The following is a 27,230-nucleotide window of genomic DNA, read 5'->3' on the forward strand; positions in this document are numbered from 1 at the left end:
CTCCCAAACCCAGAGGTGCTGCCAGCCACATTCCACCTGCTCCCAAACCCAGAGGTGCTGCCAGCCACATTCCACCTGCTCCCAAACCCAGAGGTGCTGCCAGCCACATTCCACCTGCTCCCAAACCCAGAGGTGCTGCCAGCCACATTCCACCTGCTCCCAAACCCAGGGGTGCTGCCAGCCACATTCCACCTGCTCCCACAAATCCAGAGGTGCTGCCAGCCTCTTCCACCTGCTCCCAAACCCAGGGGTGCTGCCAGCCACATTCCACCTGCTCCCAAACCCAGGGGTGCTGCCAGCCACATTCCACCTGCTCCCAAACCCAGAGGTGCTGCCAGCCACATTCCACCTGCTCCCAAACCCAGGGGTGCTGCCAGCCACATTCCACCTGCTCCCACAAATCCAGAGGTGCTGCCAGCCACATTCCACCTGCTCCCACAAATCCAGAGGTGCTGCCAGCCACATTCCACCTGCTCCCACAAATCCAGAGGTGCTGCCAGCCTCTTCCACCTGCTCCCAAACCCAGGGGTGCTGCTGTGAAGTCCTCCAGCCCCAGCTGCAGGGCTGTCTTTGCACAAAGCCACTGGCATCTGGGATGGCTCCAAAGGAGCAAGGATACAACTGCTTTTACCACATAACCATAAAAATGACTGTGCCTTGCCTGCACACCCCCTTAGACACACAGCCTGTGCACAGAGCACTTGTCTGGCCTGTGCAGAAAGAGTTCTCATGGGCAGAAACATAAATCCCCTTAGAGTCTGGCACAGGCAACACAACATCTGGGGATGGGCTTGCTCCATAGCTTCTCAGGCAGGCTGAGTTTTAAAAAGGGATTAAAAAAATACAGACTCAACTTCTGCTTTAGTGTAAGTAGGAGACAACAGAGACAGAACTGCACAGGTCTGAGTGGGTTTGAACACAGACTTCCTATTCCTGCTTGTCCCAACTTATTTGGTCTCCACTCCACTTTCTCCAAAACAATAACAGATGGGAAAAGCAGCTTGGCACAAACTTGGTCTTTGCTTTCTCTGTCATTCCCCAAAGACCAAGAAACAGGGGTTTGTATTAATGATATTTGAGGAGAATTATAAAAAACCACACACTAACAGCCTTGGAAAAGTACATTTTGCACTTCTTCTCAGAAGAGCTGTAAGCTGCAGACGCAGCCACGAGAAGATAGTCAAGATTCAGCAGATAGCCTGGTTGAACACTGCAACTTGCGCAGACATTGCTTTTTATTTCCTAGATATCCTTCTGTGCCTTGAATACTCCAACCAGATAAACACAAGAACACAGAAGTGCTCTGACCATGCTGTCAAAACAAAGTCCCATCTCCCCACAGATCTGCTCTTCAACAGCAGCCCCAAGCAGATGCTTAAGGGCAGAGAGTAAGGACAGGGCAGGCTATATGGTACTTCCTCCTCATACTTTCCCACCCTTCAGACATTTTTAGCTCAGGGACTTCCTGAGCAGGATGCCATTTCTACATATTTGGTAATTCTCAATGGATTTCTCTTCCATGAATTTGTGCAATTGTTCTGAGCCAGTGTAACCTCTAAATACCCACAGCACTGGCGAAATTTTACATCACTTATCTGCTGCAAATAACCACACAAACATCCTTTTGCTTGATTTAGACCTTGCTCTTACTAATCTCATTTGAATGCCTCGCTCCCAATTTTCATACCAGGGCACAGAGGCAACAATCAATCCCTACTGGTTTGTAGATCTAGGAAAGGAACCAAGTGCCTTGAGTTACTTGTAACAATTCTCTGTTACAATCCTTCAGCACCAAAAGTACCAGGTAAAAACAAGAGATGTAGCAAAGAGTATCTGTAGACCTTTAATGTTTTACTTTCATCATCACTTGCCAAAAACTTACCTCTAACTCCTTAATTTTCTCTTCAGCTATTCTCTGTTTTTCTAAGAGCTGATTGTGAATCACTCCTTTAGGCTGAAGAATAAACCTACAAGTGAAAAAGAAGAGACAGAAAAAGTTGGGTGCTTTTCACATCAGTGTTCACCAGCTGTGCACCAAGTCAAACTAGAGCCACCCCTGCTAAGTGCTCATCCTCCCTCCCATGTTCTGGACAGAGATAGCAGAAATTGCTCTGACAGCTCCCAGAGCCCCCCAGGCTGGCCCCAAAGGCTCACCAGCCTCACCCATGCTCTGGGAGGATGAACATGGACACACAGAGATCTCCCTCTATCATTCAGTGTCCCTGAATGATCTGGAAGCAGTTCTGGCACACAGCCAGCAAGGGGAGTCTGTCAGCACCTTCCCTTCACAAGGATTGAAATCAGTTATGGCACAGAGTCAAGGAAAACTCTTGACAGGTAAGAGCTGTTTCTTAAGGGTTTTGTGCTCACAAGGTAAACAAACCCACACAATAAAACCAAAGTTTTCCACAGGGAAAGGCTGAGGGAGTTGGGGTTGTACAACCTGGAGAAGAGCAGGCTCCAGGGAGACCTTACTGCAGCTTTTCAATGTATAAAAGGGGCTGACATGAAAGACAGAGAGAAGATTTTTACCAGGGTCTGTCATGCCAGGCAATGGTTTTAAACTGCAAGAGGCCAGTTTAGATTGGACATTGAGGAGAAATGTTTTAGACTGAGGATGGTGAGGTGCTGGCACAGGCTGTACAGAGAAGCTGTGTCTGCCTCATCCCTGGAAGTGTCCAAGGTCAGGTTGGACACAGCTTGGAGCAACCTGGGATAGTGGAAGGGCAGGCAGGGGGTGGGACTGGATGGTCTGTGAAGAACCTTTCCAAGCCACCCTGCTGTGATTTGACAAAGCAGAGACAGCGCTTCCAGCAGACCCCACTTCTTAAGCCTTGACTTTAATCCAACTCCTCACTGATCTCCACCAATCTACACTTTCACCAACCAAAGGGTTTTTCTGTGAGGTGGGAAGTGGCTGCTTTTAACTGAAGTTGTGGCTATTGGTTTCCACTTGCTCTGTTTTCAATTGCCAAAGGGATTTGAAAGATGCATCCATAACATCTGAGTCCTGCTTGCCAACAAGCAGAAAGGTGCCTCAGAGAAGCCTCTGGAGGAGCACCAAACATCCAAAGCAGCTCTCCAGCACATGGCACTGGCATCCCACAAAGAGGTAAAGGACAACTAAGTTGAAACAAATTTTAGGAACCCTTCATGGTTGGTTTTCATCCTTCCAGACATAAAGAATGTAAAAGCTGCAGATTCACCCCCTTCCCTACTTAGAAAGTCCCCCAGGGGATTTAGAAGGAGCCTCCATGGGTCATACCAACGAGGTCAAGGTCTCCTCTAGCACCAACTAGGGTCAATGTCTTCCTGCCAGGTGACAGCAGCTCACGCTCCAACAGTTAAAATGAGCAGCTTTAGACAGGGCAGAATCAGAGTGCATTCCCCGTCTGCTACAGAAAAACCTGAAATCAGTTTGCAGAGTCATCTCCCACGACAAATGACATTATTAAAGTGTTTGCTCAGTGCCTGGTAAACACAAACACGGATCTGCCACTTGGCTGGAAACCCAGGGCCCTCTGCATCAGTAACCCAGCCAAAAGGAAAAGTACCTGCCACACGCATTCCTGAAACGCATGGGAGGAAAACCGTGGATAATTATAATAGGTTTCCAATTAAAACTCTCTTTGGGGTTGCTATTAACTGAACACAGAAGTGCCTCCTCCTCCTCCCACTTCTTTCCCTGTTCTGCTTCACCTCCTCTTCTCCACAGGAACTTCCACTACATCTTTTGTTTTGCAATTTTCTCGAATCTCTCTAATTTTTTCCCCAGTCTTGGCTCATGCTTATTGCTGGCATCATCTTTGCTCTCTGTCTGCTCCTGTTCTTACCAACACAGCTCACTCAGACTCTCTTTGTCCCCTCAATCCACCCTTCCCCTCAATCCACCCTTCCCAATGGGAGGTGTCCCCACCATTCACCTGCACACAGTGTGATGGTTTGGGGTGCTGGGATACAACAGACTGCTGAAATAACAACACAGGTGATTGGTGAAAATCAGGTTCAAGACCACCCTTCTAGGAAAGAAGTTATTTTCATTGCTGTTAGATACAGAGCCTGATCCAGCCAGAGAAAAGGTACTTTTCAGGACCACCAGCAAACACATCATTCTGATGCTGTTACCTCAGGCACAGGATACCAGAACAAAAAACATCTGCCTTCACACACACACCCTGTAAACTCAGATTTTGCCTTGTTTCTGCAGTAGCTGCCATTAGTGAATACCAAAGCTGCAAGATGCCTTCTGTACACAAAGCCATGAGTCCCTTCCCACGTCACTGCTTCCCTGAGCCTGCCTGGGTATGTGAACGTTTCCTGAATTATTTCCTTTTTTTGTGGAGGCAGCAAAGAAGAATACAATCCCTTCTCATTTGCTTCCCCAAATTGTACAGGAAGATTGATCATTTTGGTTTCCCTGACGTCCCTGGTCTAAAAAACAAAGTTCAAAAGCAACACAGCTTGAGCAATTTTCCCCATGCTGCAGCTGGGAATGTCCCTGCTGGGTGACAGGCACTGGGCGATCCCGGCTGGCCCACAACTGCTGCAGGCACCAAAACCTCCAACAAACAACTGCCTGACTTCACTTTTATTCTGCAAATGTCAACAGCAGTCATCAGGGAAAATATCCTCCTTCCCACCCTCCTGCAATGCTCTGGCAGACGTGCGACAGCAAATTAAAACTGGATGGCTGAAATTAGCACTGACGAGACTTCTGCAGGCAGCTGGGCACAAACACAACCACCCCGATTTTGCCTGCTATAAAACAGAGGGATGGGACCTGGGTCTGTTCACACACTTGCTCAGAGGCAGGTCAGATGTCCCTGAGCTGGGCAGCAGCATCCTGCAGGTCTTCACCAGTGCTGCTTAAAGCCACCCAGTTGAGTTCTCTGATGCAGGACCGTGGAGCTCTCAGCCTCAAGAGCACAGGTGCCACCCTGGAAGATGCCAAAGGCCAGGCCTCTGAAAGCTGAACTGTAAATCCACATCCACAGTTAACTGTTCAAATCTGTGGCTTTGCTTTCCAACACAAGCAGGACTCAAAAATGCATCAGATTTTTAGAGTCTAGTTTGGGATACACACATTATGGAGATCTCAGCCAAAGTTTTTACCTAAGGAAATAATGTGGTTTATAGCAGCAATTGGAAAAAGCAGAAGTTTGTTCTGCTCATTAGGTAAGAAGTGCTGCAGGGCACTTGTAATAAACCAGAATTTAAATTTAATCTAAATTTCATTTTTCCAATTACCCTAAGTAATACATCAACTTGATGATTTTTAGGTTTTTCCCCCACCAAGCTGGAGAAACGGGGCAGTGCCATTCTGCTGCCTGCTTTCAGTTAGATGTAGTTATTTTATGTACAGATTTCCAAGCTCACCAAAGAAGCACGGTTCATTCTGACAACTTAATTCTTCCCTGAGTGAGTTTGTGACCAATCCTTTCAAACACATGAAGTTAATTCTGTGCCTGGAGGTTCAGCACCAGCTGAGAGCTGGCCCCATATGAGAGTCACTGAGCTGAGGAGCCCCTTTCTGCTCAGTGGTGCAGAGCCCAGCAGGTGACACAGCTAATACTGACCCAAGAGCTGCTTCCACAGCTCTGCTGGAGTTCATGGGAGGCTCCAAGCCCCCAGAGTTTGTGTGTTGGACTGGGATGGAGTTTAAGCACTGCTAATCCACAGAAGACAAGCAGCAAACCAAGTCTTCCCCCAGATATGAGAGTTTGTGTGTATCCTCCTGCTCTCAGTGAAGCGTCACAGCACACACTCACAGACCTGTCAAACATGACACCCACACTATCAACCATGAAACAGTGATTCAGCACCACAGGGGCAATGACAAAGATTAGTAACAATCACCTCTTCACACGGGAGCTTTTTCACCATTGCTAAATTAACACAAAAAATATCTGGGTCAGAATGGACAAGTTGACCCCATCTCACCTGGCCACCCATTTCAAAGAGAATGGCCCTTAAAAATAGAACAGGACTTGCTAATATTTTTTCCAGTGTTCATAGATTATAGTAAAAACTCAAAACAAGCCAAAGAAAATTAGAAATGAAAGTTGCAGAGGAGGGGGGGTCCCTGAGGACAGCAGTGCTCAGCCAGACCTGGGCTGCCAACAAGAACAGCTCCATGGAGCAGAGCCAAGTGGATGCCAACCCACTGCACCTACAGGCTTGGCCTCCCAGGGACTGCTGGTTCTCAAGTGCAATATGGGAACAGAAATAGAGCACAAGTGAACTGAAAGAGAAACCTCACTCTAAATATTCCCACTTGTTTCTATTTTCCTCCCCTTGCTAGCTCCATACCAGGAATTTTGTTTCCCTAAGGCAGAGAAAGTGGTTTATATACACTCTCCGAGGCTCACTGCTAGTTTCTTTCTGAAGGGATCTCTTACCCCTTCACAATTCCAATTTTCTATTATAATTGTCATTCAATCAGTGTTTATATTGCACTCCCTGATGCTCTGGCCCAAAAGTCCTTCAGCCTCTTGTCAGGTCAGCAGTGCTGCCCACTTCATCATCTGTCTGCTCCTTTGTGTCACACATACACACCCACAAAGTGATGATGGTCCAGTGTAAGTAATTCCATAACTCAGCCTGTTTGCACCAAAATGTGCTGTTTACTTGACTTTGAGACATAATATTGGATTCTGAAAGATTTGCCTCTTAATGAATGAGGTTATGGAGATGTTTGTTCAGCACATGCCACTCTTCATTATGACATACAAGTCATTAAAGTTATTAAAGGTGGAGTCACAGTGATGCTCATAGTTCAGGTTTTCCATGAAGAATCCCTACTTTCAATTACTTGCAACTGCAACAAACTTCAGCCTTTACAGCTGGAGCTTTCAGTAGCAGGCAGCTGGGCATGAGCAGCCTCTCCTCTGCCCTTGGAGTCAGGAAATGTGGTCCCAGTGTTTCTCCTGCCTGCCTTGCCTGGGCAAGAGGCTGTTTGTGTTCAAGTGTTCAAACCAGGAGGGAAGGAGCCCCACAGCAGGCCACAGGACCCCCACACAAACAGTCTGCAAAGAAGCTCTTCCCATGCAGGCTCCATGTAGATCCCTGCAAGAATTAGGGTAGCAGGGGAAGCCTCAGCTTTTCCCCTGCCAAGATGGGTACACAGCTCTCTGCCTAATTCCAGACAGAGACAATTTTACAGGTACATATGTCCAGTGTTATTTTGCCAGAGTAATGATGAATGGCACATCTGTAAGTCCATTCACCTGGCTCCCAGCTCACACAAAGAGCCACTGTAACTTCAGCTACATGGTTCTCATTCCACTTGGGAAACTCTCTACAAAAACTGAAAAGAAAACAAACAACTTGGTGCAAAGCCCTAACATTATTTTAACATGTTTACTGTAGTTCTAAACAACCTACATGTTGTGGTATATCACAGCAGTGTTTACATGGAATGTCCTGCCCCTTGAAACCAAGTGCTTGCATTAGACCACTCTGTGAGAAAAGTTTGGCTAAGCCCAGTGATGCATTTATCTATTTAAAGACGCTTTTTAATTCTGAACTTGCACTGCTGCTCAAGCTTTGGGCAGACTCAGCAGGGGATTACTGCATTTTAAGTACTGTTCAAAGCCAATGGAAGAAAGGCTTCCAAGGAGCTGATCCCAAGCAATCTAGCTTGATTGAACCAAAACCAGCTGTGCAGAACTGCCAGCACCCAGTAGTCCTCTTCTACTCTCCCAGGATTTGCTGGTGCTTCTGTAAATGATTCTCTATGCAGTTCATACCAGGCACAGTTTATACCCCTCCAAATTCCAGTTTTAGTCACCATAGATGAATTAACCAGTTCCAAACAAGACAAGCAAGCACTATTAAAAAAAAAAAAAGAAAAATCATCACTAATTATAGCTTGTGCTGCCATCCTTCATGTCTAAAGGTTTCACATTTTTTCAGCCTGATTTTGAATTTCCCATCAACAGATCATATGCCTTAACTAGAGCTGGTTCAGAACAGATGGAGTTTGAACAGATGAGTTGAAGCTTTTCCTATGTTTGCATTTATTTTAGTGGTCAGTCGTCTCACTGGGTCACCCTGATATAGCTGACCCTAACTATTCCCCCCGCATATCTTAAAGCAAAACAAATCCCGCAGCTTATGTCGGGAGGATTATACATGAATACATTCCAAGGAGCAGCAGTTTATAGCTCACATGACATCTGACTGCTGCCCTCAGAGAGGTGGATGAGCAGCAGGAGCTCTTTGGGCAGGAGACATCCCCAGTGGGCAGCACAACCTGTGCAGAGCCAGCCTGACACACCGGAGCACGCAGAGCCCGGGATTAGCGGCGCTGGACATCGGCCAAACCTCGTCTTATGTAGGCCCCAACAAGGGTAACTTTTACTCAGATGAACGTTTGTAAGCCATAAACCTATTTACTCTAAGGAGCTAAAGGATTTGAACAAAGAATTCCACGCTCTTGGCTTCCCCAAAGCTCAGCAGGGCTGGCCTGACGCGCCCAGCCCCACGGAGGGGCTTGGGCTGCACTTCAGGCCATGTTTACATTGAGCTTTCACTTTTTTGGGGGGCATCTCTCAATAGCTCCAGCATATTACATTACCTCAAGCCAAGATAGTAACACAGCTTGCAAACAGCAGTTTCTGCATTGCCAGACACTTAACTAGATGGTAGATTTATACCATTGTTCATGTTGGGTTCTTTAAAAAAAGACATCAGGAATATACCTCTAAGTGTGTATTAAATATAGCACAAGGCAAAAAAAAGAAAATAGTACTGTGGTCTGCTTTTAATGAACATCATAAATTCTTTTTCAAGGCTCAATTGACAGAAATGGAATTTTAAAAAAAAAGCAAGCAAATGCCTCCTCTCTATCATACAGGAATTCATAACATTTGAGATTAAATCCATGTGGGAAATCAGTGCAAGAACAGCAGTTCATGCAATTGAAATCTCCTTGAGTGGTTCTGCCTTACTATATTCCTGATTTAGTGGTTTTGTCTTCTAATTTTGTTTTCATATAATTTGTTAGTATGTAGCACTGATGAGCTGTGGTTTATTTAAGCCAAGGGAACTCAGATGACTACAACATGCCAACCACACATGCACCTCAAATAGATCTTTTGCAGTCTGGGTTGTACCAGAAGCAGAAAGAAGCAGAAAACAGAAAAATTTTTCCAATAATAGGAAGTTAAGATCCATTTCTAAAATCTGCTCTATTTTCAAGGATTCCCCAAAAATTCCTATGGAAGAATGCTTAACAACAACAAAAAAAAAAAAAATTAAAACTACAACACCACATGGATATGCACCAAGGAAAACATAAACAAGCAAATGCTGGTGTAAGCACCCTGGTAAATAATCCTAAAGACATTTCTATTTTAATTTTTTTCTTATTGATAAATATTCTGTGATCAAAAAGGTGAACTTTGCAGTAGCAAATTAAGTGACATGAAGATACTGCTATACTCTGACAGACAAACTTATGCCCTTCCCAGCAGCAGATCCTCCCTAAGAACCTGTACAGGGAAACTGGCAAAATCAGGATCCATCTTTTTTGAAAAGCAAATCCAACCCCAGTTGCAAGAGGGGAAAAGAAAAAAGAGAAAAAAGATTTCTGCCTTGTCTGGGAGGAAACCTTTGAAATGCAAAGTGAGGAGGAAGACCCAGCTTGTGGGTAAATAGCACAGTCTTGGCTTCTGCACATCCCAAATGCTGCCACAACAAAGCATCAAAGCACTACAGAAAACTTCACAGCAGTGGACACAAAGATAACTGAGCCAAAAGCATTCAAGCATAACACTAATAGACAGATATTTCTGGACTCTGGAGTTAAATTAGCTTGCACTAAAACAACCACACTGCTGTGTCCTAATCAGCAAGAACAAACTTCTTTTTTTTTTTTTATTTTGCTAAATTGGCCAAAACATTCCGTTAATTCAGCAAATAGTTTTCGAGAAAACAAAGTAAGAATTCAAGACAGAAATTGTCTTGCATTTGGTTCAAGATTTGATGCAGCACTTTGGTTCTTGCATCTCTGAATTAAACTTGTGTAAAATGGAATTCTCATGCCATGGGATTGGTTTCTTCATATTTAATTCAGTGTTTTAATTCAGTTTTCAGGGGTTATGAATGAACCTCCCCTTCTTTCAGGCTTTGAACAGTTGACAAGGCCAGCATGTTCACTTAGATTTGTCATTTGTTTTAAGGCTGTTCCACCTAGAATTTATATCTGATGCTGACATTCACATCAGAGACTGACTGGGCACCTCCCTCTGAGTGCTGTGGGCCCTCAGTACCTTGTCACACCCTGTCCTGCTGGCTGAATATCCACTGACTGCACACCTGGAAGGGCATCTCCAAGAAAGACAGAAATATAGCAGGGACCCTTTTTTTGGGCCAGTGATCTGGCCATTCTTCTCTGCTGCAGGAAAGCCACATCCTAACAGCCCTGTGTTCTGAAAGAAGTGCTCTAGAATTCAGTATTTCTCCAGGGACTCTCACCCTTGATTCCAAAATTTTCTTCAAAATGGGGAAGAAGTTTCAAAATACAGTATTTTAAATCCACTAAATATTAAAATAAATGGAAGTTCCTTACTGTTTCAGAATACCAGAGTGACATTTTAAGTGCTTGGAGAACTTCAGAAATCAGTCACTCATGTTCCATAATGGTTTTGCAAAGTCATTTGGCACAGCAAGTCACAAAAGCAGGAGCAGTGTAAGCTCCTCAGAACATTCAATACTTGTCTAGCCTATATCCAAACAGAACTCTGAGCCCCTGAAATAAGAGATGGGCTGCATTTGCAAGAGATCTCAGCTTCCCTCTCTCTAGAGGCAGGGACAAAGCCAAGGTGCCTCACTACAGCCCTCAATGCACAGGAGCCCAACCTGCAAAGCTGCCCTGAGAGAGCAGGCTTCCTGAAGGCTCTGGCATTTCCATGACAGCACATTGCCTCTGGCTCACACACATCAAACTGCCTCTTCTAGCAACAAGGGCAGCCTGCAGGAGCATTCAGCCTCCCTTCTGACCCTTATTCTTCTCAGTTTAGATTTCATCTCAAGTTTACTCAGGTAGCTCCTTCCTCTGTGTTGTCTAGGAAACAGGTAGAGAAAAAGTTAGGTATAAAGAAAAGAATGGAACAGACTTGTGGGAATGTCATAGTCCTAGTCCCAACAGGAAAATGTTCCTAAAGAGTTAAATGTCACCAGGCAAGCGAGACAAGCAAGAGGAAAAGCTGTATTGCTAATCTCCTATCAGAACACCCACGCAGTAGGTGGGGGACTATAACCAACAGATTTATTTCCAGTAGGGATAAGTAAAAGACTTATTTGTATTTTAAATTAGCTATTATTTTTATTTTAAGACCCTTGTTTCTACTCCTTATGTATTTCACAAACACTGACTTATCAGACAGGTCCAAGTTCTCTGCCTAAAGCTGATTCTTTAAAGAAGTGCAGCTGTTTCCTAGAACAGGGCAGATAGACATCTTGCACACAAGCCATGGAAATCTTTTCTTCTCTGACGTTTCAGTCTTGCATGAAGAAATTATGTAGAGCAGGAGGGCAGAAAAGCTATAACTGGACCAAGATATCCAGGAGATTACAAATGAGCAGCCCTGGGCAGCAGGAATAAGATCAAGAACGAAGCGGGGGCAGGGCAGTGGGGAAGGAATGTGCTTGGAAATGAGATGTCAATTGGAAAAGGAGCCTGTGCCCAAGAGAACAAGCTCCCTTTCTGAGCTGGAACCAAATCCAGGAGTCCAGATTGCCAGTATCTCACTACTGCCAGCAGTAACCACAGTCCATGGACCAGCTCTGCTCCTCTCATCCTCCCAATTAACCAGAAAGGGGATGACAAGCTCCTGCCCCTTACTTCACTGACCAAGTCACAGGCAGCAGCACAGAAAACTACTGCACCACCCCTGCAAGCATTGTTCTCATTTCTGCTTTCCATGACAGCTCTCTAAAAAGATTTGCAAACTTTTAGGCCCACTCACACCTAACAACACTGTGAAGATCATTGCTCAGGCCGCAACAAAAGTGAGTAGTTCAAAATCAGGAAAAATCTGAAATAAAAACCAAGTGTGGGATGGAGAACTTTTTGGCTTATGCCCATATAGCCTTTGATTCCTCATGTACCAGCTCCCAACAGCTTGTTCAATGTGCAGCAGCAGCAGTGGTCAAGCAGCTGGACACAAATTTTATTTTCTTCACAGCTCAGCGCCTGATTGAACTTCTCTACACACCAGACTTACTGTGGAAAATAAATCCTGCCTTTTCCAATAGCTACATGGAAGAACTTTAGGTTTATAAACCACAAATTGGCCAGAAAGCAACACCCAAAGCTGCTGCCTGGGACTGGTGTCAGCACCTGTCAGCTCCTCGGCAGCCGGGCTCCAGCGCCCAGCCCGCACCGAGCCTTCCCCACAGAGCCAGCCCATGGAGAAGGCACTCAGATTTCACACACCAGCCTATAGTTAGTAGTTGAACCATCAAGGTTAAGCCTTGGGTGTCCTTCAGCTCTTTGTGAGATTTTTGACATGTGAGCAGGAAGCACAGGGCAGCTGCCGTGCTCAGAGCTGGCAGAATCAAACACCTCACATACACAAACAGTGAAAATGCAGCTCCTGCAGCTTTACCCAGTGATGTGCAGCAGGGATTGCTGCCTTTGGGGGTTCAGGAAAGAGCTTACAGTGACTGATGATCCTGTCTCATTTTCAAACAAAACCATGAATCACAGTAAAAACAAGAATGCATTTAAATCCAAGGAATCATCAAGAACACTTAATTCTCTCTCAGGTTTCACATGCATATGCTTCAACCACCAAAAATCTGAACCACTCTTTTAAAAAAAATTTAAATTCAAAATCATGTTACTACAGCTGTCCCATAAAATACTGTAATGGTACAAAGTCATTTTATAGGGACAGCTGTGATAATATATTATGCTTGCAGAAAATCTTATGCCAAAAGTTGTGCTACAGTGTTTGCTTGATTTTTACTTGTATTTTCTCTTTTAAGTGTTCTCCCATTAGCTGTACAAGTAAACTGATGATAAAGCAATATCAAACCAAAACTGCCTGTCTATTTTGGCACGGCATGAAAATCTGCAGCACTCTCCTCACTGTGCCCCACACCAAGTGCCAGACATTTTTCTCCTGTAAATAAGGATCTTGTCCAGGTTATGGGCTAGAAGAATGTAAAGGGAAAGGTCTGAAATATTCAGACAGAATTCTGAAGCTTAAACTTTCAACATAGTTCTCAAAGCAACACGATGATATCAGTTCACAAATAGCTGAAGCAGAAGTCCAGCACAGTGGTAGCTGTCTCAGGCTACGTAACGGGCCCTTCAAAAGAGTATGAAGTAACAGAACTGAAATGTATTTGGCAAGATGCCACCACCCAGATGAGATCCCAGCCTCACAGATATGTACAGTACACAGCAATTCATCAGCTCATACTATGTGGCACTGACATTTCTTCTGTCAAAGCAAAAATAGCTTCAGCAAAAGTAAATTGAGCCCCACGTGTGGAGCCCAGTAAGGCCTTGGCATGTTACACAAACTGCAATACTCCCAAAAAAAAAAAAACCAAATCAAACTCAAGTTGAGGAACAACAAATGAAACTTTCACATTCATCAGCAGTGAAGGAAAAGCTTTCTGGGAAGGAAGGAGACTCAGGATAGGGGTTCAGAAAATAAAACCACATGACAACTTTCCAAGTAATGCAGAAGGAAGTACCAAAGCAGGCAGGCTTCCTCCCAGGATGCAGCACGTCACCAGAGTTTCTCAAGCCTTCAAATTCCACGAAGACCTGGAGTATCTTGTCCTACAGAAGGGTATGTGCTAGCCCTTTGCATACAGCCCATCTATCCCAGCTGGAGGAAAAACACAGAAACCCAGATTCTAAGTAGCAGCTTAGATGGGTCTGAGGAAAAAAAAAAAGGAACTTTAAAAGAAAAAAAGTTAAGCACAGGAATAGAGGCACAAAACTTACTTCAAGAATTTAGTTATTCAAGCAGAAGAACCCTGATAATCAGAGTTAACAGTGACTCAAACCTCCACCCTTCCTGGGTAACTGAAACCCCTTAGAGCTCCAGTATTTCCATGCTGGACTACATAAATGAAGTTAAGACATCACAAATATGCCTTTGGTGGCCAAACTCATGTCCATGCAGGACATCTGCTAGTCCACTTCACAGAACATGGCTTCTATGTCCAGAGGAACCACAGTGCCCACCTCCTTTGGTCTCCAATGGAACACAAGATGCCAGACTGCCCTTCGATTTAAACTCCTGCTCAAGGGTTGCTTTAGCCTGTTTTGCCAAAAGCCCAAACTCCAGCAATAAATTCTCTGCTAGGGCTGCAGTGGGCTTCAGGAAGTTCCTCATGTACTTGGTGCAAGCTCTCTGCAATAGGAAGTGACACAAATTACACCAGTGCATCACTGCCAGTTGGCAGGGCAGCTTCAGCCCCACAGCCAGGACAGGCAGAGCTCACAGAAACACCCTGTTCAAGGTTAGGCAGGGAAAAAAAATGGAAAAAAAAAAAAGAATGAATGAATAGCATTCAGAAGAAGAGCACTCCCTTAATCTGTATTTGCTAAGCCACTAATACAACAAAGGCCATGAAGAGTTCAGTTTTTAAACAATATCACAGTGCAAATATTTTCCTGCTGGCGCCTCTGCCATCCCTGAGGAGCCGGAGCTGCCAGCCGTGCCTCACAGCTGTCTGCTCATGGACAGGGAAGGAAGAGAGGACTCCCCACAGGACTGGGGCTCCTGCACACAGCAAGGGTAAGTGCTTAAGCACATCAAGAAGGTGTCTCACTCCCAAGGAGGAGGCAGAAGCAGAAAGCAGGACAATGCACTTCAGACCGTGATGAAATAACATCTGCCCCCCACACCTGATTCACAGGCAGGATCATTTAATGATAAAAACCAACACTCTCACATTCTTAAAGTACCTTGAGGGACTTCTCCCATCCAAAGGCACTCTAGACTCTCAAATTCTGAAAAAGCTTTAGAGAAACATGTTGGCTCCAGAATTATCTTTTACTCTTCATCTGTCTGCTCTGTGAAGAACCCAAACAGAAAAAAAAAACCTTTTGAGACATCTCATGACTACTCCAAACACAAGTGTTTGCTACATCTACAGCCTGTCCAGGTCAATCAGTCCCCTCTTGCAAGAGACCAGACTCTGTCTCTTTTTGATGTCATCAGCATCCCCACCAAACCCAACATATACATTTAACCTACTTGGAAAAGTTTATTTAGTGGGAACCAGGCCACTCTGAACAGCTCCATTAGCCTGGGTACAACTCCCCTGAAACTCAGCAAAATGCAAAGCACACACCGTTCCTGGCCTCCCAGTCCTGCCACCTCCCTACAACTTTGTCTGGAGATTGTGTGGGCTGAGGGATGAGGGCACTTGAAAGCTGACCTGGCTCACTGCTTGGTCCTGTGATCAGCCACTTTGACACGAAGAAGGTGGGGTAAACAGGGCGGGGAAGAGGTTGATACAATCTCCCCTGCTGGCAGCAGTCCAAGCAGATCCAGTATTTCACAAACTACATCCCGAGTTGGGCAGTCATCACTGTTACCCAACTCACATGAGACAAAATCCTATTTCTCAAATCAGAAATGCAGAAATCTAATGTGGTATTTGTCAAGCAAGCATGTGTCTCAGATTTGAAACCACTTTATATGGTGAAACCTCTCTGTATAAACACCACTTTATAGGGTCTTCTATCAGAGGCTGCTGAAATCCCACCAAAGGGCATTGCAGAAATCAATCAGAACACCTCAGCCTGGTTTAAGGTGTTTCTTTTGACAGCCATCCAATACAGAGAAGCACATCTTTAAGAATGCACTGGAACTACCCATACAAGCTTTATGTTCACTTCCAAGGGTTTGAAAAAAATCCAAACAATGACATTAGATCCATTGCCTGGCATGACACTGCAAAGGACATTTCTGTAAAACATCTGTGCCAGCAAAGCCCTGAGCACAGGAGCTATGCACAGGGGGTTTTCAAGGAGTTTGACATAAACTACACTGGAAATGACTGATGCTGGGCAGATCTGTGAGGGCCTTCCCACAAATGCCATTTGGCATTAGAGCATTCTGCTAGTTGAAATTACAAACTACACAGAGGTGCCAGAGGACAGCATCAAGGCCAGAAGCTGAGCCAGAAAGCAAAACCACACAAAGCCAATATCATTTGTAACACCCCTTCACTGAAGCAGCCAGTACCTAACCCCAAGAGGTAAAGGAATAAGCCTTGCTGCATTCACAGGCAGATTGCTGAAATTAAAAATGGAAGATAATGAGAAAAAGGAAACAAGTGACTGTGCTGACAGAAAGCTAACATGCTCTTCGTGGAGAGCCTCCTGCCCAGGGCAGCAGCCTGGAGGCTTCACAGAGCCTCAGGCTGGGGATCTCAGAATCACAGAATCAATCAGGTTGTAAAACACCTCTGAGGTCACTGAGTGCAACCTATGACCCACCACTATCTTGTGAACTAGATCATGGAATTAAGTGCCATGTCCAGTCTTTCCTTAAACACTTCCAGGGATGGTGACTTCACCACCTCCCTGGGCAGCCCCTTCCAATGTTTAATCACCCTTTCTGTGAAGAAATGACCTACCTAAACCTCCCCTGGTGCAGTTTAAGCCTATGTCCTCTCATCACTTGCTCTCTGGGACAAGAGCTGACCACCACTACGCTCCGCTCTCCAGTCAGGAAGTTGAAGAAAGCAAGAAGGTTCCCCTCTAGCCTCTTCTCCAGGCTGAGCTATCACAGCTCCTTCAGCCAGTCCTTTTGCTCCAAACCCTTCTCTATCTGCGTTATCCTTCTCCGGACATGCTCCAGACTCTCACTGTCCTTCCTGAATCCAGGGGCCCCTCTCCCGGCGCCCAGAGCCGGGGTGTCCCCCGCCCCGGCCGATACTCACATCCGCCCCACGCCCTCGTACATGCGGGTCTCGTCCACCAGCATCATCACCTCCGTGTCGGTGAGGTGCGCGTGCTTCTTGGTCTTGGTGAGCTGCTCGATCTGCAGATCGGCCAGTTTCACCTTCTGCTGCGTGTCCATCACCTTGGCCTGCAGCTCCGTGAAGGCCTGGCCAGGGGAGAGCGCCGGGGTGAGGAGCGGCGGGGGCACAACCGGCCCTGGGCTGGGGGGACCGGCCGGCGACGCCGGGACAAGGAGGGGGACATGGAGAAGGACGCACAATGGGCAGGACACACAGTGGAAGGGTGGCACACAAGGAGGGAGTGCACATGAAAGAGAAACACACGGGAGGGGGTCTCGTACCTTCTTCAGCTCCAGGTCCACGGGCGCCGCCATCTTGTCCGCGCACCGCGCATGCGCGGAGGGGCGGGGGCAGTCAGGGCTCCACCAGCGGGCGGGAAGCGCTGTGGGACCGGCACCGGCATCTGGCGGGCCGGGGGCTGCTGTGAGACCGGCACCGTCACCGGCACCTGGCGGGCCGGGGGCTGCTGTGGGACCGGCACCGTCACCGGCACCTGGCGGGCCGAGGGCTGCTGTGGCACCGGCACCGGCACCTGGCGGGCCGGGGGCTGCTGTGGGACCGGCACCGGCACCTGGCGGGCCGGGGGCTGTTGTGGGACCGGCACCGTCACCGGCACCTAGCGGGCCGGGGGCTGCTGTGGGACCGGCCCCGGCACCGAGCGGGCTGGGGGCTCCTCGCTCCACCCTGCGGTGCCCTCCGGGGCCAGCTGTACCGGTGGGGCTGTGGGCCCGAGACCAGCTCGTGGGGCCGGCCCCGCCTGGGTGTGCCCGGCTCGGGCTGAGGGCGCCGCGCGGGGCTGGAGAAGGCCCGGAGCGGCCGGAGGGGGAGAGGACAACCATCCCTGCCTAAGGAGCTGGAAAGGACCTTAATGATCATCTCATGCCAAGTCCCCCCTACACCGGGCAGGAGCACCTTCCACTATCCCAGGTTGCTCCAAGCCCCATCTAACCTTGCCTTGGACAGTCCCAGAGATAGGGCAGCCACAGCTTCTCTGGGCAACCTGTTTCCATCTCTCATCACCCTCACAATAAAGAATTTCTTCCATATATCTAACCTAAAATTCCCTTCTTTTAATTTGTGCCTATTACTCCTTGTCCTGTCACTAGAGTTCCTGGTGAGGAGTCCCTCTCTGGCTTCCTTGGAGGCGCCCTCAGACACTGGCAGGTGGCAATGATTTCTCTACTCAACTTTTTCTTCTCCACCAGAGCAGTCCCAGCTCTCTCAGTCTGTCTTCATAGGGAAGATTCTCCACTCTTATCAACTTTGTGGCTTCCCCTGGACTTGCTCCAGCAGTTCCATATTGTTCTTATGTTGGAGACACCAGAATTGTACATGGTAGAGGGGAGGAATCACCTTTGACCTGCTGGCCACACTCCTTTGGATGCAGCCCAGGATCCTGTTGGTTTCTCTCTGCCTCACAGCTCTCTAGCAGAGCCAGCAACTCCCCCGCTCTCACTTCCCCCCAGGGAAGGGGAAAGAACTGGTTTGAAGGTTATTTTTACTGTAAAGTAAGGAATCATTCCTGATCACTGTAAGAAGTGATGCTTGCTGGAATTGCCTCAGCTTCAGGAACCTCTAATCCCCCCAAGAACAGCTGGGATTCTTTTCAAGAGGGGTGTGATCCCACCTCTGGAATTTTTGGTTTTGCCAAATCATAGAACCATCATATTATTTGATCAGAAGGGAGCTTTAGGATAATCCAGCCTACCTTCCAGTGGACCAGGTTGCTCAAAGCCACATTCAGCCCAGCCTTGAACACCCACAGGTATGGGGCAGCCACAGCTTTTCTGGGCAACCTGTGCTAGTGTCTAAATGACAAATGCTGGCTTAAAACCAGGGACCATTCCCATTTGAACAGATCAGTGGCCAGAGTGGCTTTATCTATACTGGAGACAGCTTTGCTTGGTGAGCAGACACACAAACATCACACTCTTCCCGAAGCACCAGCTGGCAAAGATGAAGAAAATCTCTGAAATAATCCACATGGGGCCAAGCTGAGATGGATCCTGCCTCCAGCCCCTTACACTACACTGCTCCCCAAGGATGGCACAAGCTGATCCAGCAGCCCTGACCACACACTGAGGATCTCTGCTGCTGTTGGCAGTACCAGACCAGCATGGAATTGGTGCTGAACACAGCCTTCAGAATTCTGACTGCTTTCCACCTCCATGATTAAATTAACGACCCAAGTGTTTGTTACAAAGTGTTATTTATTAGAATATTACATTGCACTTAAAAAATAAGGGAGGTCTGACCCTGTCATCTTGACGTACATGAAGTATGCAGGGCCAGACCTACAATAAATATAAATACTATGTACAGTTTATCTAAAATAAATATATAATTTAAAATGAAAAATATCTTGTTAAATAGCTGTTACCCTCCCCCCCTTTCTGCGGCGAAGGAAGCCCCGAGCTCGGTCTCCTCCCTTTCACAGCTTGTTCCTCGGCACGTACTGCAGCGGACGGAGAGCCCCCGTGCCCCCGCTCAGCCCCGCTCCGTCCCGGAGGTGGCCACGGAGCCGCCGCAGTGCCGCCGCTGCCCGAGCAGCCCCGCCGGTGCCGTCCCGGTGCTCCAGCGAGCCCCCAGCGTGCCGCAGCCCCGTGCCGCTGGCGCCGCGGTCTCGCCTCTTCCAGGAGGTAGAAGTGCATTAGCGCCGGCTCCTGCAAGAGAGAGGCGGGAGAGCTCACACCGCCGTCCTGGGCTGCGCTGCCACAGAGCACTCCCTGCGTGCTGGGATGGAGGTGCCGACACACCCAGCCCACCCAAGCCCCACTCGCCGCCCCTCGGGCTGGACCCGGGAGGATGGGAGCCAAGGCGCCCCACCATGCTCCCTTCCAGGGATCACAGCACGTTTTCCACCGGACACATCCACCCCAGTAACCCCCAGGGTAAAGGAGACAGTGAGGACAGCCTTGAGCCAAGTCTCTTTCCTGAAAATTCAGCTTCTATGAACAGCTCAAATTCCCACCCCCAACACTGCGATGAGCATGACAGAAATTCTCCAAAGGCATTACTTCATCCTCACAAAGAACAATGACTTTTCTTTTTTTTTTAAAGAAGAGAAGTAGCTGTAATATGTATGACTACATCTAACGTCAGGATTTAGGTCAGATCGGAGGAAGTTTGACAGATTTTCAGCACCCAGCCCCAGAGCCACCCCTGAGGCAGAGCACACATCCCAGCCCAGCCAGAAGAACATGGCATGGGCTGGCAGCAAGATCCTCCCTGTGCCAAGCTGATAGGCATTGCTTTGGTGCAAGTAATAAGCAGAGTGGGAATGAAAAGGAAAGGGGTTTTTTACACATGTATATAAATAGAGGCAATATCTAAGGAGGGGAAGTGACTCAGAGGGTCAGAGAGAGAGCAGAATGAGCGGGGGGAAAAAAGCTAAACAAAACAGAAGCAGCTTCCCTACTACCAAACATCTCCAAAGCATGGAACACCAGCACAGAGCAGGGACTTAGGGTTAGAAAGAAAGACATAGGAATGATAGGGGTGCCAGGGGACAGGATTTCAGCAGGAAGGGGAGAAAAGAAGACTGCCCACAGGGCAGCCCAGACTCTCAGCCAGCTGCTTCTCCAGACTCAGGCTGCCTTCAGCTCCTGCCTAGCTCTGGCACAGGATCCATACAGCTGTCCCACAGCACAAACAGCAGAGCCCCCACATGTCCACCAGCCCCACGCCCAGCCAGGGGCTCACCTCGCCAGCACCTGGCATCCTCAGTGATTCACAGTGATGCCCAGCTTGATTTTCTCTTCGTTTTCTACATCGTAGCCACCCCTCTTGTGACACCTGCGAGGCCAAGCAAAGGGATGCTCAGGGCATGGAGAAACCCCTGTCATCCCTCCTCTTGCACATGATCTTCCCAGGAATACAGATCTGGGAGCTCAGTGCCATCCCCCTCACCTGAGCATCAGCAGGGCTGCGATGATGACGAGACACAGGGAGGACAGGACAACAGCAACAACGGCCAGGGCTGTGGTGTGGTCGTACGCGCTGGGCGGGTGCTCCACTGGCAGCAGGAGGCCGTGGCAGCGCTCTCCATGATAGCCTGGCTGGCATCTGGGCAAGAAGGAAACTCAGAAAGGTCAGTGGTGAGCAAGGACAGGAGGTCTTTGTGTGCCCCACACCCCGTGGGAAGGCAATGCCTCTGTGCTCAGCCTTAACCAGCACCCTGCCTGTTCCTCCACACCCCTGAGCTGGGAGGTCTGATGTCACATCATCTCTATTGGACTGGTAAATTAAGCTTCTTCTGCACCTAGTGAAGGTTCCTAGAAAGGTTGAGGTCTCCCCCAGTAGAAGGCACTGGGGTCTGTGCTCTTCCCAGTCACCCCCAGGCAGGTTGCCCAGACCACCTCTGGGAGTGGGAAAGGAGCAGTGAGGCAGCTGGACCAGCATTTCCCATGGAGCAGGATGTTCCTGCACACCCTGACAGCTCAGAGGTGTCCCATCCCTGGAGACTTGGGAGGTTGCTCATGTAACAGAAATAACGCTCCACACAGGCTGGGAGGCTTCCAGCCCTCCCTGAGCCACATTGCACTGATGCAATCAGATAAATATATCCCTCTATATCCAGCACCACTGACCCTCAGGCTGATCTCCAAGCCGGACTCAGCCCAGTTCCTGGGCTCACAATGCCACATGCAGCATCACCTCCCGGGCACAGCAGCAAGGCTGGGCACATGGCAAAGGTGCAGGACCCAGCCCAGCAGCATCCTCATTCCACCCTGTGCCCTGGGAAGTGACACTCCAGGAGACCCTGTGACAGGGGCACAGCCAAGCATCAAGAGCAGCCACAACCGAGTGACACCAGGCAACATGAGGCTTCTTCAGCAGAGGAGACTGGGGCAGTTGGACACTGTTACTAAAAACTCTGATGGCTCTGAGAGATGCCACTCAGGGACAGACCACCATGCTGAAGAGACACAGCCAGCCCCCAAATCCCTGCTGCTTGTCTGTGTCCCAGTTTCTCTCCCAGCCCCAGGGATCTGGGCAGGGGACACCTGGCTGTCCCAGTCCTAGGCCAGGGTGTCACAACCCACATTGTGCTGGGTCACCAACCCAAACTGAGCCTGCAAAGATGTCCCCTCATTGGCAGTCCCGAGTCCCCCATGCAAGGGCCCAACTTCATGACAGCTTCAACGGGGAGGAACCAGGGAGTTAGAGGAGCTCTGTGGAGCTTGATCCCTGCAGATTGCAGATCCTGTGGGCACCATAAGCCAAGGAGCTATTATCTTCCCTGGGCTCAAGGCTGGGTGGCTCAGAGGATTGATAGTGAAGAACAAAGCCTCTTACATATCTGCCAGCTCAAGTCCTGCCCACGTCAGTGGGGATCAAATATGCACCCCAGGGTATTTCCTGCAGCAGCAGAGCTGTATCCAGGTGCCCCAGCAGCAGGCAAATACTTTCTCCTTCACTGGCCTCATCTAGTCCCTGCTTGCTCTGCACCCCGGGGGAGGGTGGGCAAGGAGGGGTACACAGCTCTGCCATTCATCAGGCCAAGGGACAGCTCAGACATGGCTTTGGCAGCCTGTCCCCAAAGGTGCTACCTCCCCTCTACTTTGCTGGTGGCATGGCAGAGATGCTCCTCCCACCTCCACTGTTGTGCCCTGACAGATGCAAGAGCCCAGAGGTCTCAGAGTGGGGCATTTACAGTGACAGGGTCAGGATGAGGTTTCCCAAATCAGACCTGCAGAAGCCCTCAGCTGCCAGACCCCAGCCCTACACACCATTCTGCAGTCCCCAGCTCAGCCAGAGCTCACTGTGCTGGCAGGGAACCCTGGCTCCAAGGCCATGACAGGCTTTGGGGAAGGGGTGGACACTTCTCAAGAATTACAAGGAAGAGGCCAAGTCAGAGTTATCCCTGTGCATAGGGAGGGAACATGCACTAAAAATATCTCTGCTTTTCCTCTGCCTGGCCTGGAGAATTGAAAGAACCATGACTAAGACTCCCCCAGCACAGGCACACGCAGCAACTCACATGCAAGAGGGAGCTCCCAGCTCTCGGATGTACTTGCACTCGCCGTGAATACAGAAATCCTTGTACTTCCGCAGGCACGGGTCTCTCTTCTTCCCCAGGCCTTTGCCTTTTCTTCTTTTATTGCCGTTCCCTTTTTTCTTGGGAGTAACGAGGCCTTGAGGCTTTGACAGGAAGGCAACTGAAGAACAATTTGGGAAGGAGAGAACAGCAATCAGATCAGCTCCACGTGCCAAGCAAAGGGAAGGCAAAGCCACATCCCAGAGCTGCCACCACTGCTCAGCCCTGGCTCCCACAGCCCTTTGTGCTGGGAGCTGCCCCCGAGCCCGGGGTGGAGGGGGGGCTTTTTTTCTTCAGCTCCTCACAAATATCATGGCCTTTCCAATTCATAAGAACAATTCTCAAGGAAAGAAGGGAGTCGGGCAGGGGGAACAGAGCTTTATACATCTCAAATGCTGCTATTATATGCACCAGTTTCCACTGAATACAGAACATTGCTAATTGCCCCTTTATCTGGCCTTTATTTCCCTGACAAGCACAGGCTTTTCTAAGACCCTATTCATGGCTCTGATGGACTCTCCTTCCCGTGGGCACAAGGATGCCTTACTCACCCCAGGGCAGGATTAAAAGAGCAAGCCTGCCTTAAGTTTTCGTTTTGCAGAGCCCAAAAGATGGTGAGGGCATCATTCCCATGAATTACAACGGTATGTTTTAATTGTGGTGCAGTAACCAGCGGCTTTTTGGTGCCATGCCAGCCCCCTGCCGGGCTGGTGGAAACCAGAGCACCAAGCTCCTCACCCAGACACAGCCCAACACGAACAACGGTACTGGAATGGTTTTTAAGGTGTGCAGATACCAAAAAAACCAGCTCCGAGCTTGATCTCAATAGGTGCTGAGGTGTTGGAGAGCACTGTGCTCCAAGGAGGATTTTTTAGCTCCCCCCGAGCTATGGTGCTCAGTAACCCCGGTGAATTAAGCCTGGGGCTGCTCGGGAAGGAGAGTACAGCAGAGTCCAACCTGGCAAGTTGTAACCTGCCCGGGTTTACAACTCAACCACTTCTTCACGGAACCAGAGCCTCTCGTGGCACACACCGGTTGCACACCTAGCAAAGCCATGTCGACATCCTGCACACTGCGCCGGGAGAAAACCGATACTCCAGGAAACGCTGCGGCTTGGAGAAACCGCCGGATGAGGCTGACAGCAGGGGCTGCTCCGTCCCTGCCTCTCCTGCCCGGAGAATTATCTCCCAGCCATACACACTGCTGGCAAGCCAACACACACTGCTGCCTTTCCCGAGGGCTGAGTCCCCCCAGTGCGAGCTCAGCCCGGTTTTGCCAGCTTTTTGTCACAGTCTGCTAGCACAGCCAGAAAGCAAAGAAAACCACGGAAAAACGGGAGGGTGATCTGTACGGAGCAGAGCACGCTCCTGGTGCCAGGTACTGCCCTCGGCGCGCCGCGTGTGCGAGGCACAGGCACATTCACCCCCTCACCCGCGATGGGGCCCCGTCCAACCACCGTGAGAGACCCCGGGCCACTCTCTGCTGCCAGCCCGGGCCAAGGAGCCCGGGGTGGGTGCTCGGGAGCCCCAGAGAGCGGCGGTGCCCCCACCGCCCCCGTGGCGGGGCTGCCGGCTGACGAGCCCTGCCGCGGAATGAGGAGCAGCCGCGTGTGGGCGGCGGTGACTCACGGCGGTCCCCGCGCCACGGCCACGGCCGGCAGGGCAGCGCGGGTCCGCGGACACGGCAACCCCGCCACGAGGGGCTCTGAGCCTCCCGGCCAAACAGCCGAGACCCTGGAACCCGCCCTGCAGGGGACTTCAGGAGCACGGACAGCCCCTGTGGTGCCCCACGGGCTACTCCCACTCGGGTCTGATGCCGCCGGGGCTCGCTATCTGAAACTGCTCCCACCCACCACCGCAAGTCCCTCCGAAGCGGAACCGGAGCTGCGGCCGGGGCACCCGCGGGACTGAGTGCCCAGCCCGGCACCTTCGCGACCTCTCCGGCTCTGATTGCCCCCAGCCCAGCCCGTTCCGCGACCTCGGCCCCACCCTGAGACCCCTTATCCCGTCCCTACCTCTCGGCAGCTCGCTGAAGTCGTCCCCCGAGGCCGCTCCGCCGCCCTCCTTCTCCGGGCTGCCGCCGAGCAGCGGGGCCGTGGCCGGGAGCGGCACCCCGCCGCCACCGCCGCCCTTGTGCAGCACCTCGTTGTGCAGCTCGTCCCGGCGCAGCCCGCCCGCCGCCGCCGAGCACACTGCGGAGAGAGCGGTCAGGAGTGGGGCTGACACCGCCCTGCCCGGGCCCCCACGCGGGACGGGGACCAATCCTCTGTTCACCCACACCCGGGACCAGGACCGCGTTACCCGCGCGCGGAACCGGCCATGCCCGCGTTACCCAAAATCATCCCCCCACATGTCCGGGACCCTCAGCCGAGCACGGCGCTGGGACGCGCTGCCCGCACCGGGGACCCTCCCCACGCCAGCCCGTACCTGCCGCCAGCAGCGCCTGGATCAGCACCGCCCGCCCGTCCATGACCCGCGGGCACACACGTCCAGCCCCCGCCGCGCTCCGCTCGGTCCCACAGCGCTGCCCGCTCTCCGGCACGGTGGCCCCGCGGCGGGTAGAAAGCTGCGGGCGGCGGGGCGGGGCGGGGAGGGGCTGACACCGTCCCGCCCCCGGGAAGGGCTTCCCCACCGCCCCCGGGGGCGTCCCGCTGGCTGGGAGCGGGACCAGGTCCCGGGATTTGGCTTGGGCCCGGTGGGTTCGCCTCGCTCCGGAGGCGGGCCAGGGACCCGAGGGCCACCGCCACCCCGGTGCCGCTCCGCGCTGCGGGCCGGGCTGGGTGGTGAGAGCGCGGAGGGCATCAGATGGCAGGGGGAAAGTGTGGCCCCAGCCAAGGGGACAGGAGAGGGATCCCGATGGTCCCCGTGGCCCCAGACCCTGGCCGGCAGATGGCCGAGGCGGCCCGAGGGTGCTGGGAGACCAAGTGCACCTCACAAGAGGAGCATCAGGTGAGAGGCAGCACCTCAGGAGTCAGGGCTGCACCTCGTCCTGGCCTTGGGGATGGGATGACCCTCAGAAAGAGGACAGACTGCCACTCGTGTGCCACTGCACCAGCAGTGGGCTGGGGAGGTGGTGGCAATCTGAGATGGCAGCAGAGACCCTTTCTGTCCCCAGGGCCCCATTTATGCCCCTACACTGCCCAAGTGATTGAGTCACAGCCTCATCTCACAACACCCCCCCCAGCCAGCCACTGTCCTTGTCCCTGTGCCAGCCTGTTGTGTTTGGGCACTGCCAGAGCTTCCCCGTGTCCTTCACCATGCTGGCAACTGTGTGCTGTGTTTGGCCATATCCTCAGCACAGGTGACACGCAGAAAATGTCACTGACATCAGGGCTGGGTGAGTGCAGGGTCCTGCCCCAGCTCTCCTTTGGGGCAGCAGAGGCCCCTGGTCAGTTCCTCGAGGTCCCGAGCCCCCAGCCCATGGCTGGTTTGGGCTCAGCTAGGCATGAGCAAATATTCCTGCCATTGTTGTTGCTGTCTCCAAGGAATACCACCGGATCTGGCACCCCCCCGCTCACACCCTCCTTCTTGCTCAGACTTGACTTTTGCAATTGTTTGCTGGATGTTTTTCCTTCCGCCTCCTCCGGCCATCAGGAGCCCAAAGCCTTTGGCAGTGGAGGGAGGTGGTGGCACGGGCGAGGGGCTGTGTCCCTGGGCAGTCCTGCACACTGGCTCCTGGGGAGGCCCCCAGGTTGGGAAGGAATGGTTGCCCCTGCCAGGCCCCCACCACATCCCCAAGGCCGGGCTGGGCATGTGCAGGCAGTGTATGAGGGCAGCATTTGCCAGCTGCCCTGGCACCTCAGGAAAGGGAGGCACCAGCTCACGTCAGCTGGCACAGAGGGCTGGCACCAGGCAAGGGGGGGGAATGTGTGCAGGCTGCTGACCTGCCTGCCTCTGCTTCCTGCCTCTGCCTCCTGCTGCCTCTTCCCCTCTGCCTCTCACGCCCTGCCATGACCTCTTCCCATCCCCTGCAGCCCCTCACAGCCTCCCTGCCCGTGCCTGCTGCCAGTCATGTCCCACCTCATGCTGCTGAGGCAGCCCCCACAGGAGGGGGAGATGAACCCCGGGAAGGTTTGAGTGCCTCAGGACATCTCTGATGCTCCTTATCGATGGGTCCTTCTGCCAGGGGTCTCCCCATGGTTCCCACCCCAGCTAAGGGCACACGTGCATACACCATGGCA

At 50.7% G+C, this 27,230-nt stretch overlaps 2 protein-coding genes across 2 annotated transcripts in view; both read right to left on the reverse strand.

Annotated features, from left to right (window-relative positions):
* Window positions 1-17,402, reverse strand: part of PFDN1 (prefoldin subunit 1) — a 31,784-nt gene extending 14,382 nt beyond the window's left edge. The window contains exons 1-3 of the mRNA XM_054642871.2: window positions 17,292-17,402; window positions 16,930-17,096; window positions 1,883-1,967 (exon numbers count right to left, since the gene is read on the reverse strand). Coding sequence (XP_054498846.1) covers window positions 1,883-1,967; window positions 16,930-17,096; window positions 17,292-17,324 — 285 coding nt within the window. The 5' untranslated portion in view covers window positions 17,325-17,402. The remainder of the gene's footprint in view (window positions 1-1,882; window positions 1,968-16,929; window positions 17,097-17,291) is intronic.
* A 1,800-nt stretch (window positions 17,403-19,202) lies between these two features.
* HBEGF (heparin binding EGF like growth factor) lies at window positions 19,203-25,635 on the reverse strand. The gene is made up of 6 exons (XM_054642952.2): window positions 25,477-25,635; window positions 25,065-25,241; window positions 22,994-23,171; window positions 20,920-21,075; window positions 20,713-20,805; window positions 19,203-19,673 (listed from the first exon to the last, which is right to left on the reverse strand). The coding sequence occupies exons 1-5, from the start codon at window positions 25,517-25,519 to the stop codon at window positions 20,733-20,735; spliced, it is 627 nt and encodes a 208-aa protein (XP_054498927.1). The 5' UTR covers window positions 25,520-25,635; the 3' UTR covers window positions 19,203-19,673; window positions 20,713-20,732.
* Window positions 25,636-27,230: the final 1,595 nt, after the last annotated feature.

This window comes from Agelaius phoeniceus, chromosome 15, assembly GCF_051311805.1.
Source record: "Agelaius phoeniceus isolate bAgePho1 chromosome 15, bAgePho1.hap1, whole genome shotgun sequence".
NCBI lineage: Eukaryota > Metazoa > Chordata > Aves > Passeriformes > Icteridae > Agelaius > Agelaius phoeniceus.